General features: G+C 39.2%; 1 protein-coding gene across 4 annotated transcripts in view; it reads left to right on the top strand.

The window, feature by feature from the left end:
* Positions 1–12,357, top strand: part of C17H4orf51 (chromosome 17 C4orf51 homolog) — a 51,654-nt gene that overhangs the window by 20,158 nt on the left and 19,139 nt on the right. For 2 of the 4 annotated variants that reach the window (XM_070769042.1, XM_019978091.2), the window contains exons 3-6: positions 6,209–6,267; positions 8,680–8,743; positions 9,610–9,683; positions 11,949–12,116. In XM_070769042.1, the coding sequence (XP_070625143.1) occupies positions 6,209–6,267; positions 8,680–8,743; positions 9,610–9,683; positions 11,949–12,053 (302 nt within the window). In that variant the 3' untranslated portion in view covers positions 12,054–12,116. Of the gene's footprint in view, positions 1–6,208; positions 6,268–8,679; positions 8,744–9,609; positions 9,684–10,803; positions 11,643–11,948; positions 12,117–12,357 lie in introns of those variants that run through there. The other 2 variants (XM_070769041.1, XM_019978092.2) reach the window with 2 other exon arrangements.

Raw genomic sequence — 12,357 nt, 5'->3', positions numbered from 1 at the left:
CACACACACACATGCACATAGATGGAAATCTTAAGAAAGAATCGAAAAGAAATGCTAGAGATCAAAAACAGGATAATATAAATAAAGAATGCCTTTGTTGGACTTAATAGTAAACTGCTCACAGCTTAAGGAAAAAGACTCTGAACTTGAGGCTACCTCAGTATAAACCTACAAAACTGAAAGACAAGGAGAGCAAAGGCAGAAAATACAGAACCCACCATGAGACAAATATAAAAGATGTAATGAGAACGCCAGAAGAAGAAGAAGAAAGAGATACAAAAAATATGTAAAACAATAATGGCTGAGAATTTCCACAAATTAATGTCAGACACCAAACCACAGAGCCAGGAAGTTCAGAGAACATTAAGAAGGATAAATGTAAACCAAACAAAAGAAGCAAAGAAGCCCTATACCTAGATATACAATTTTCTAAGTACAGAAAGTAAAAGATATAGAAAAAAATTCTGAAAGAAGCCACAGGGGAAAACCTTACCTATAGAGAAACAAGATTAGAATTATATTCAGCTTCTCCTGAGAAACCGTGGAAGCTAGAAGAGTGTAGAGTGATATGTTTAATGTTGCTGAGAGAAAAAAACCCACTAACCTAGAATTCTGTGCCCTGTGAAATTATCCTTGAAAAGCGAAGGAGAAAGAAATACTTTCTCAGACAAACAAAAACTGAGGGAATTTGTTGCCAGTAAGCCTGTCTTGCAAGAAATGTTAAAAGTTCTTTACAGAGAAGGAAAGAATATGGGTCAGAAATTGGATCTGCATAAAAAGGAAGAGCACTGAAGAAGGAATAAGTTAATGAAACTTAGTTTTCTTATTGATCTAACAGATAACAGTTTGTTAAAAAAATAATGTAACAATGTATTCAATAATATATGCTTATGTGTATATATATATATACATTATATATATATACATATATATATACATAATGTATTCAATGTATTGAATGTATTGAATGTTAAAAAATAATGTAACAATGTATTCAATAATATATGCTTATGTATATATATATACATATATATATACATATACATATATATATATACATAATGTATATATATATACATTAGACATATATATATGTCTAATGTATATATGTGTGCGTATGTATGCTTCTATAACTGAGATGAATAACAGAAATGATACAAGTAAAAGGAAGGAGTAAATAGGAATATTTTATTACTATAAGGTATGCCTGTATCGTGCTATAGTGTAAATGTATGTGCTTGCTAGTGACTGTGACCCTATGGATGGTAGCCTGCCAGGCTCCTCTATCCATGTGGATTCTCCAGGCAAGAATATTGGAGTGGGTTGCCATGTCCTTCTCCAGGTGTAAATGTATAGTTGTAAACATATGTTGAAAACTCTAGTTCAGTTCATTTCAGCTCAGTCGTGTCTGACTCTTTGTGACCCCATGAATCGCAGCACGCCAGGCCTCCCTGTCCATCACCAATTCCCGGAGTTCACCCAAACTCACATCCATCAAGTCGGCGATGCCATCCAGCCATCTCATCGTCTGTTGTCCCCCTTTCCTCCTGCCCCCAGTCCCTCCCAGCATCAGAGTCTTTTCCAATGAGTCAACTCTTCGAATGAGGTGGCCAAAGTATTGGAGTTTCAGCTTTAGCATCAGTCCTTCCAATGAACACCCAGGACTGATTTCCTTTAGGATGGACTGGTTGGATCTCCTTGCAGCTACTAAAAAAGCTGTTTAAAAAACTGAATAAATATACTAAGAAAGGAGGGAGATAGAATCATATAAAATGCTCAATTAAAGCAACAGAAGGCAGAAAAAGTGGAAGTCATAAATAGGAATAAGGGCAAGAAACAAAACAGTAACCAATATGGTAGAGGTTAATCCAGCTGTGCCAACAGTCATGTTGAACATCAATGCTTTAAATACACTAGTTAAAAGACAGAGGTCAGTGGATCTGAATACAAGATCCTATCACATGTTATCTACAAGAAACCCACTTTAAATATATTAACTCAAATAAATAAATATATTTGAATGGGTTAATTAATATATTAACCCACTCAAATAGATTAACGGTAAATAAATGGAAAAAAATACTATGTTAATACCAATTAAAAATAAAGCAGGAATAGCTATATTTCACACAAACAGACTTCAGAGCAAGGAAATTCATCAGAAATAAAGAAGGGCATTTAATAATAATGATGATGATATAATAATAAATAATAATGATAAGGGGGTTAATTCTCTAAGAAGACATAATAATCCTTAACACATATGTACCAGACAACAGAGTATCAAACTATATGAGGCGACAACTGATAAAACTTTAAGGAGAAATAGAAATAGAATGTTTGGAAATTTCAACATCTTTCTATCAGAAGTAGACAGATCTGCTGCTGCTGCTGCTGCTAAGTCGCTTCAGTCGTGTCCGACTCTGTGCGACCCCACAGACGGCAGCCCACCAGGCTCCCCCATCCCTGGGATTCTCCAGGCAAGAACACTGGAGTGGGTTGCCATTTCCTTCTCCAATGCATGAAAGTGAAAAGGGAAACTGAAGTCGCTCAGTCGTGTCCGACTCTCAGAGACCCCATGGACTGCAGCCTACCAGGTTCCTCCGTCCATGGGATTTTCCAGGCAAGAGTACTGGAGTGGGGTGCCAGTGCTTTCTCCGTAGACAGATCTAGAAGACAAAAAGTGAGTAAGGACATAGTTGAACTCAAACACATATCAATTGGATATAATCAACATCTATTACATAACTTCATCCAACAATAGAAAATATATTCTTCTCAAGCTCACATGGGACATTCACCAAGATAGGCCACATTCTGGCTCATAAAATACACCTTAATAAATTTAAAAGAATAGCATTCATAGAATGTCTGCTCTCAGACCACAGTGGAATTAAATTAGAAATCAGTAACAAAGATTACTGGAAAATCCCCAAATACATGGAGATTGCACAATATACTTCTAAATAACACATGAATCAAAGAGGAAATCTCAAGAGGAATTTAAAAAATATTTTGAACTAAATGAGAATACAACTTAAAATTTGTGTAATACAGTAAAAGCAGTGCTTAGACAGAAATTTATAGCATTTCATCGATTTATCAGAAAAATGTAAAATCAATTTACTTTCCATCTTAGGAAACTAGAAGAGAAAGAGCACATTAACCCACAGTAAGCAATAGAAAAGAAATAAGTAGTAGAGGAGAAATCAATGAAATTGAAAATAGGAAATCAAGAGAGAAAATCAAGGAAACAAAAAGCTAGTTCTGTGAAAAAAATCAAGAAAAATCAGTAAGACTCTAGACAGGCTAACTAAAAAAAAAGTAGAGAAAGGACATAAATTACTATCAGAAATAAATCAAAGAAGGAAAATCACTACAGAGCTCACAGACATTAAAAAGGATACTAAAGGAATACTATGAAAAATTCTATGCTGACAAATTTGATAACCAAGATGAAATGGACCAATTCCTTGAAGACATAAACTGTCAAAACTCAATAAGAAAAAATAGAAAATCTGAATATGCTTATATCTATTAAAGACATTGAATCAATAACCTTCCCAGGCCGAAAGCAATAGGCCCAGATGGGTTCACTGGTGAATTTTATCAAACATTTAAGGAAGAACTTATACCAATTCTCTACAATTTCTTTCAGAGGTTAAAAGGTGAAGGCTGCTACTGCTGCTAAGTCACATTAGTCGTGTCCGACTCTGCGAGACCCCATAGACGGAAGCCCACCAGGCTCCGCCGTCCCTGGGGTTCTCCAGGCAAGAACACTGGAGTGGGTTGCCATTTCCTTCTTCAATGCATGAAAGTGAAAAGTGAAAGTGAAGTCACTCAGTCGTGTCCGACTCTTAGCGACTCCATGGACTGCAGCCTACCAGGCTCCTCCGTCCATGGGATTTCCCAGGCAAAAGTGCTAGAGTGGGATGCCATTGCCTTCTCCAAAAGGTGAAGGAAGTCTTCCTAATTCATTCTATGAGGTCAGCATTACCCTAAAACCAAAGCCAGACAAAGAGATTACAAGAGATATACAGATAAATACATTTCATGAACACAGATTCATAAATCCTCAGCTAAATATTAGCAAATAAAAGAATTATACACCACATCTAAGAAGAATTTATTCCAGGCATACAAGGCTAGTTCAACATTCAGAAATCAATGTATCCATCACATCAACAGGCTAAATAAAAAATCATATTATCATATCAATACATTCAGAAAAAGCTTTTGACAAAATTCAATACCCATTCATGATAAAAAGTCTTAGTAAACTAGGAAAAGATGGGAACTTCCTCAACTTAATTAAAAAAAATCTACAAAAAACCTGTAGGTAACATCATATTTAATGACAGAAGCTCAAAGCTTTCCCACTAAGATCAGGTACAAGGCAAGGATTCTCCTCTCACCACTCCTTTCAACATAATACTGAAAGTACTAGCTAATGCATTAAGACAAGAAAAGGAAATAAAAGGTATAGAGATTGAGGAGGAAAAAACGAGACTCTCTTCATTCACATATGAGTCAATTTCCTATGTAGGCAATCTAAAAGAATTGACCAAAAAGAAAAGAAAGTCCTGGAACTAATAAAGATTATAGGAAGATTGTAAGATACAAGGTTAATATATAAAACTTGATTGCTGTCCTATATACTAGCAATGAACAAGTAGAAATTGAAATTAGATTCGGTGCAATCCCAATCAAAACCACAAGTTATTTTGTGGATATCAACAAAGTGATTCTAAAGTTTACACAGGGATGGATAAACAGAGCACAGAGGACTTTTAGGACAGTGAAAAAACTCTGTGTAATACTATAATGATGGGTGCATGCCTTTATATATTTGTCCAAACCCATAAATGTACTGGCTTTCCTGGTGGCTCAGTGATTAAAGAACCCATCTGCCAATGCAGGAGATGTGGGTTCGATCCCTGGGTTGGGAAGGCCCCCCAGAGAAGGCAATGGCAGCCCACTCCAGTGTTCACCTGGAGGATTCCATGGACAGAGGAGCCTGGTGGGGTCAGGTGGGTCACGAAAGAGCCAGACACAACTTAGAGACTAAACAATAACAGAATGTACAACACCAACAGTGAACTGTAATGGGAACTGTGGACTTTGGGTGATTATGATGTTATTAATACACTGTCGGTGTACCAGCTGCAACAATGGTTACTACTCTGGTGGGGGAATGCCAATAATGGGAAAGCTATGCCTGTGTTGGGGCAGGGAGTATATTGGAATTCTGTATCTTTCTCTCAGTTTTGTTGTGAACTTAAAATTGCTCTAAAAAATTAAAATCTTGAAAAAAGAGGAACACTTAAAAAAGGTTAATTTTTCTTTCTCATGGGGGAGAGGGGACATAAAGAATTATTTTGTAGCTAAATTAAAATTTAAGAAAATTAATACTGAACACAGGCCCAATTTTAGACTTACTTCAAGAAAACCTTATAGAGAAAGCCAAAGGACATGTAAAACTGAATTACTCTGATAACATTTTTAAGCTGTAAATTCAAATACTTTCAATGTCTTCTTGGCTGTTGCCAATAGGATTTTCTTTGACGAAGACAGTAAAGGATGGCTGGTCTATGCCCACCAAGGGAAAGGCAAGCCAGTGAGAGAAGGCAGGCATCACAGACATGGGTGCTCTTGTGCTACTGGTACTGGAAAAATCAAACAGAATTATAACCCTGAGACCATACAAAACTTGGGAAAATTTGCTAAGGGATATTAGGTTTGCACACACAAATGAGATGAGTTCTTTGTTTGCCTGAATAATTTAGAAAACATTTAAGAGAACATGAGTTTGAAATCTTATAGTTTGTTTTTTGTATACCGATAAACAATAAATAACATTATAAAGCTAAAAAAAAAATAATGTTAAAGTGGTTAAAAAAAAAAAAAAACATTTTTACCCACTCACCCTGGGAGCTCCAGAATGTTAACTATATGAGTTAACTTTTAGTCACAGCTTTGTCTTCTTACTTTTCTGTTGATCAGATTCTAAAGGGAAATAAGTGATGTGTGTACAATTTGCTGCTGCTGCTGCTGCTGCTAAGTCGCTTCAGTCGTGTCCGACTCTGTGTGACCCCATTGATGGCAGCCCACCAAGCTACAATTTGTTGGTATAGCCTAATTGGGAATGTAAGAAATTTTATTCTAACACTGGGTTTGATCCTGGTTTTTCTTCTTCATTTGCATGCAGGACTGTTGCCGCATATAAGCAGTTCCTTTAAAAATTCATCTATTGTCAAGCATGGAGTGGTGAGTCCAACATTTCTCACTGATTGTTTACGTGTAGAGTTTAAATGACTGCAGACTGCTTTGTCGTTATTAATTAGAAAACAAACAAACTGGAGCGGAATGAAGTTGTTAATATATTCATTCACGGAACATTTATTTTTGAGTGCTTATTATACATTTAGCTTTCTTCTAGGTGATGGAGATATAAGATTACCAACAGGAGTTGTGAGATGATGATTCTCTGCTTCTTTCACAGTCATGAATTTTCCCTCTTTCCCATGTGTGACAATAACTATACATTACTACATCCACAGTTAAAAACAAAAGCAGCTCTTCTCTGATTGAAAACTTTCAAATAATACAGAGAAACAGAAACAAAGGAAAAGTTACCTGAAACCCTTCCCCTCCTCCCAGGGATGAACCACCATTAATATTTTAGTGATCTTCCTTAGATATCTCTCTCTATACTTATGTGTACATAAAGATGCTCCCAGGGGGCCTCCCTGGTGGCTCTGTGGTAAAGAAAACAGCAGTCAACGCAGGAGACATGGGTTCCATCCTTGAGGCAGGAAGACCCCACATGCCGCAGAGCAACTAAGGCTTTGTGCCACAACTTCTGAGCCTGTGCTCTAGAACCTGGGAGCTGCAACCACTGGAGCCCTCCTTCCTAGAGCTGGTGCTCCTCAACAAGAGAAGTGAGGGCAATGAGAGGCTTGGCACCACGACTAGAGAGGAGACCCTGCTAAACACAAGTGGAGCAAAGCCCACGCAGCAACGAGGGCCCAGCACAGCCCAAACAATTAAGAAGTTTTTTAAAGATGGACACAGTCATACACACAGAATACACTGATGGGATCCACTGTCCTCTGTAATCTGCTTTAATCACTTAAGGTTTTCATGGACCTCTTTCACTGTTAACATAATCATTATTTTAATATATACATAATATTCTATTCACTGGATGTATCATTTTAAAAATATGCCATATTGCTGGGCATTTAGGCTTTTCAAATTTGTAACTTACAAATTCTGTGGGAACCAGTAAATTTGAATGTAAATTTTTTATAATTGTGCAATCATCATCTCAGAGTACTTTCCTATAGGCAGAATTATTGGGTCAGAAGGCATACTTATTTTAAATTCTGATTTATGGCCAAATTGCCTTTTAGAACATTGGTTTTATGAAACAGCAGCTCACAAGAGTGCCTGTTTTCCTATATTTTATCTAATGCTGGCTTTTAAAATAATTTTAATATTTTCTAGTTTGATAAAAATAGTTCAATTTTCTTTTGATTTTCATTTCTTTATCATTGAGGTTGAGCATCTTCTGTTTACTAGTTATTCATACTCTTTTCTTGAATTATAGTCAGTTCTCATTATTCAAGGTAGTTATCTTTTTTAAAGTGTCTACTAACATGACTCAGGGAATACAGAACTATTGCTCCTAAGAGAAATACAGGGTCTCTTTCTTGTGAGCCTCTGGTCATACGATTTTCACCAACTGATCAATACCTAAGTTTGCGTTTCTGTTTAACAGCACCTTATTTGACGTATATTGTTGGTTCATTAACATTGATCCTACAGCACTATAACTTGTGCCTGTTGCTGCTGCTGCGTCGCTTCAGTCGTGTCCGACTCTGTGCGACCCCATAGACGGCAGCCCACCAGGCTCCTCTGTCCATGGGATTTTCCAGGCAAGAACACTGGAGTGGGTTGCCATCACCTTCTCCAAACTTGTTAGATAAGCTAAACAAAGCTTATCTAACAATCGTATTTTCTCTGTAGGGCACGTCAGCCTTCTCGCACTTAGCAACACTAAGCAGCACGTCTGCTCTGCACCTGGGGGCCGTTTAGAACAGGGAGGTCATTAACAAAAGGCACGAAAAGCCGGAAGGTGTGGCACTAGATAGGCTGCAAAAGGGTCACTTGTTTACAGAACCAGAACTGAAACAAGAAGGCAGAGCGTGCTCTTGTCGGGCCTCCACCAAGAACATGCATGCCGAGTGACTCCAATTGTTTGCCACTTTGGGCATGTCCTTGAATGATCTCAAAAGCACTGTGAGCATTGATTTGGAATGGAATCCATGAGCAATGACGTTCGATCATATTCACTTCCTTTGACCACCTTTCTATTGGGGTGTTTAGCTTTTTCCTAACTATTTTGTATAAGCTATTTGCATATAAGGATAGTTATGTTATATTTGCATATAAGGATAGCTATGTTATATTTGCATATAAGGATAGCTGTCCAATTTTATAAGTATTTTCTCCAATTTTGTCTTTTCATTTTAGTATTAGTATTTTGCTATGGTGGCTTTTGACAGCAGTATCAAAGTGCCTTTTGAATGGGGAGGACAACAGTGGAAAAAGAATGTGATTAAATTTCTATTGTTGTGAAATTGGTTGATATTTGTTTTCATCTCTTCTTCATAGGCACACCAAATTCTGTCTGGGGATTTTCCTCCAGCACGTCCTCCTCCAGGTTATGAAAGACCATGTAAGTCTGATCCGAAACTACCACTTTACATCCACATTTTGCTTTTAATTATGATCTTTATCAGATATTTTCATACCTTCCAGAGTCTGAAGCCATTTAAGGCCTTTTGCATTTCTGCCTCCTTCCTCCCATCACACACTTTATTACTTCATTGTACATACCTCTCCCTGGAGAAGGGAATGGCAATCCACTCCCGTGCTCTTGCCTGGAGAATCCCATGGACGGAGGAGCTTGGCAGGCTACAGACCATGGGGTCGCAAAGAGTCGGACACGACTGGGCGACTAACACACACACACAAACCTCTCCTAAGCTAAATGGAAGGATGGTAGGATGCAGACATAAAAACAGAATTCCCACAGAGCCACTTGACAGCAGCAGCTCCAAAAAAGACTACATGTGAGAAGGTTGTGCTGGAGGCAGAAGTTGCGGATGAGGGAAGGTGGGTAGTGTGTGTGTGAAGTAGGCAGTGTGTATGGCTGCTGCTGCTAAGTCACTTCAGTCACGTCCGACTCTGTGCGACCCCATAGACCGCAGCCCACCAGGTTCCCCCGTCCCTGGGATTCTCCAGGCAAGAACACTGGAGTGGGTTGCCATTTCCTTCTCCAATGCATGAAAGTGAAACGTGAAAGTGAAGTCGCTCAGTTGTGTCCGACTCTGTGTGACCCCATAGATGGCAGCCCACCAGGCTCCTCCGTCCATGGGATTTTCCAGGCAAGAGTAACTGGAGTGTGTTGCCATTGCCTTCTCCTAGTGTATATGGAACTATTGATTAAAAAATGGTTCAGGAGTACAGTTCATCTATTCCTACTGTAATAGACTTTACCATGAGTACCTAGCCCACCAGCAGTCTGTCTCTCTACGCTAGATGCGAGAATTAAAAAGCCAGCACCGAAGAGCCTGATGAAGTACAGTCTTCTAAGGAGAGAGCTCCTGAAACACGTAAGAATCTTTTTGCTTGTCACCCAACAGTGGCTCCTTGGGAGTGTCAACAATTCTGCATAGTGTATCCTCCAGGGTGGAGGTGTATATATGTTTAGAGTTGGTGTGAAGGTAATCCAACATTTACAGTCACGTGACACATAGAAACAACTCTGGAAACAGACTGTTTTGATAAGCAGTCTTCCCAAAAGTATCGTGAACATTTCTTGTGTTGGTCTCTTATTTTGGAAACAAGCCTCAAAGAGGCGTAGAGGGACTGGAACTTCTCTTGTACTGTCTAAATGCTCATCAGTGACGGCAGGGATCTGCTGGATTCCACCTCGTGTGAAAAAGGCAATAAGTTCTCAGACTGTCCTTCCCTTTGGGGGACCCACCCACCCAGGTCATGTGCCCATCCTGCCACCCGCTATATACTGGCCCTGCTCCCCCTGACATGGGTCTCTAGAGCCCAGGCTTTGTCTTGCCTGCTCAGACTTTCTCCAAACCAGTAATTTTAAGCAGGAGGTGACAATGGGATTCTTCCGCTATCACAGGAGTTCTAGCAGACACTTCTAGAGAAAGAATAAAAACTGGTTTCTACAAGCACCCTACTGACTTTACTTCATTTAATATAAAAGTTACAGGGACTTCCCTGGTGGTACAGTGTTCCTAGTGTACAGGGCACAGGTTCCATACCTGGTTAGGGAACTAAGATCCAACATGCCTCACAGTGCGGCCTAAAAAAAAAAAAGTTATAATGACTTTTGCTATCTTATTACTTTTGCTTATTAAAATTTCTCTTTAAATTGACTTTAAAAAATGTGGCCTCACCCTAAGTAATTATATTTATAGCACCATCAGTTTGGTATGCTAGTTATGTATATTAGAAAAAAAAAAAAAACTCTGACCATTAAAATAAAAAATGTTATTCAAGTACTACCTAACATTATCACAAGAACTACCAGTACAGACAGTATAGATAGATATCACTTGGGAAAATGCTAGTCTATGGGCACCAACTAGCTTATCTGATACATTTAGCTAACGGGACAGGGTTAAACAGCCCACTTGGTTCCCAGGTAACTAGAATGGTGGTATTCCAGAAATGGCATATTTGTCTTTATTTGTTTTTTTGCCTTAGGACTCGGTAACTTTCCTAGCTCAGGAGGGCAGAGCTGTGGTAAGCTGTGGAAAGAATTATTCCGGGGCATTTGAAGCTGGGCAGTCCACTGAATGTCGTATTATGCAGATAGCCAGGGACCTCCCTTCACTGAAGGGTTGGTGCAGGCTTCTAGGAAGGGTAGCTGATTTCCTGAAACTGTGTTTACTGCGAGCTGGCCTCCTGGGAGTTGCCTGGGAGAATCATTAACTATTGTTAAATAAATAAGTCCCTCTCGCTGCACAGAGTTGTACTCGTTCCAAGCCATTCCACTGCCAGTGTCCGCAGCTGTTCGGGGGGGACAGTTGTCTGTCTCTTCGAGGGGCTTCCCCGCCCTCCCTCCCCTAAAGTGAATGTTCTATACTCACAGTAGCCTCTTTTAAGTCAACAATTCCCGACAAATTAATGACATTACATCCTGCTCTTGTTTTTATGGTGCAACAAGAAGCTGAAAGTACAACACACACGGGCACACCCCACACAATTAACACGGGCTCCTTGTTTGGGAAGCCTTGGGCCTAAAATTCTGAATAAAAGAAATCACCATTTTTAACTTATATAATAAAGCAAAATCAATTTTTATATTATGATCTTCATCCGTAGCAAGTAAGGACTGAATGAAAATTTCAACCATCATTAACGATATTTTCACTTTAAAAAGTATTTGCTTGGTAGCCATCTTCTAAATATTTATATTTCTGGGTTCTATCTTCAAGAAGTTCATGCTGTAACACTGGAAAGTAGAGAAATCCACACCCAGGGCTATCTGGACTAAAAGGATGGTAGGGAAGACAGGGGAAATACTCTTACCGCTAAAGGATGATTAAAGGGCAGCAGCAGCAGCAGCAGTGAACGGGTGCCGTTATTGATTCCAGGAGATCAATGATTCGGTTATTGATTCTAAGAGTTCTTGCCCCCCTTTCCTCTCCTGCTTATTGATCTGGCCTTCCTGACACAGACACGATATATGAAAAAGACAAATTAAAGGAGATGGAAGAAAATGCTGGAACAATCCCAATTTCTGCTCGTCATCGATGTCTTGGCAATTTAATTCCCAACTGTGCAAAAACTAACCTTAGCGGATGGGCGAGTGCTGACAACTGGGCCATTTTTTTTTTTTTCCCCAGTTTCGTGAACCAAGTGATTCTATAAGCAAGACTAGTTCATCTGGAGGCTCAGAAGCTGATCAAGTCGTTTATACTCGGAAAGGACCATTCTCGTCATTCGTTTAGCTGAGTTGGAAAGCGAAGCCACAAAGTTGGCGGCTTTGAGCCTGCTTTATTAACGACTTGGAGGTATGAGTGGGCCCGGGAAGACACGGACCTAGGCAGGTTGGTTTTCTTGGGCATTTCCCGGACATCAAAAGCCTTCATCCCTCAATTTGTTTTTTCTCTCAAACTGGAAGAGGGGACCAAAGTTATCATTATACTGATCATTAAACTTTTCTATAAAGACTTGGAAGCAGGCTTCTCTGCAAGAACCACAGAAATGGTGGTGTGGCCCCGACAGCTGTCGGCTCTAGCGTCCAAGGAGCCA

The sequence above is a fragment of the Bos indicus genome, chromosome 17 (assembly GCF_029378745.1).
Source record: "Bos indicus isolate NIAB-ARS_2022 breed Sahiwal x Tharparkar chromosome 17, NIAB-ARS_B.indTharparkar_mat_pri_1.0, whole genome shotgun sequence".
Classification (NCBI taxonomy): Eukaryota; Metazoa; Chordata; class Mammalia; order Artiodactyla; family Bovidae; genus Bos; species Bos indicus.
The sequence above is the reverse complement of the archived record's forward strand: the minus strand, read 5'-3'. Positions and strand labels throughout refer to the sequence as shown.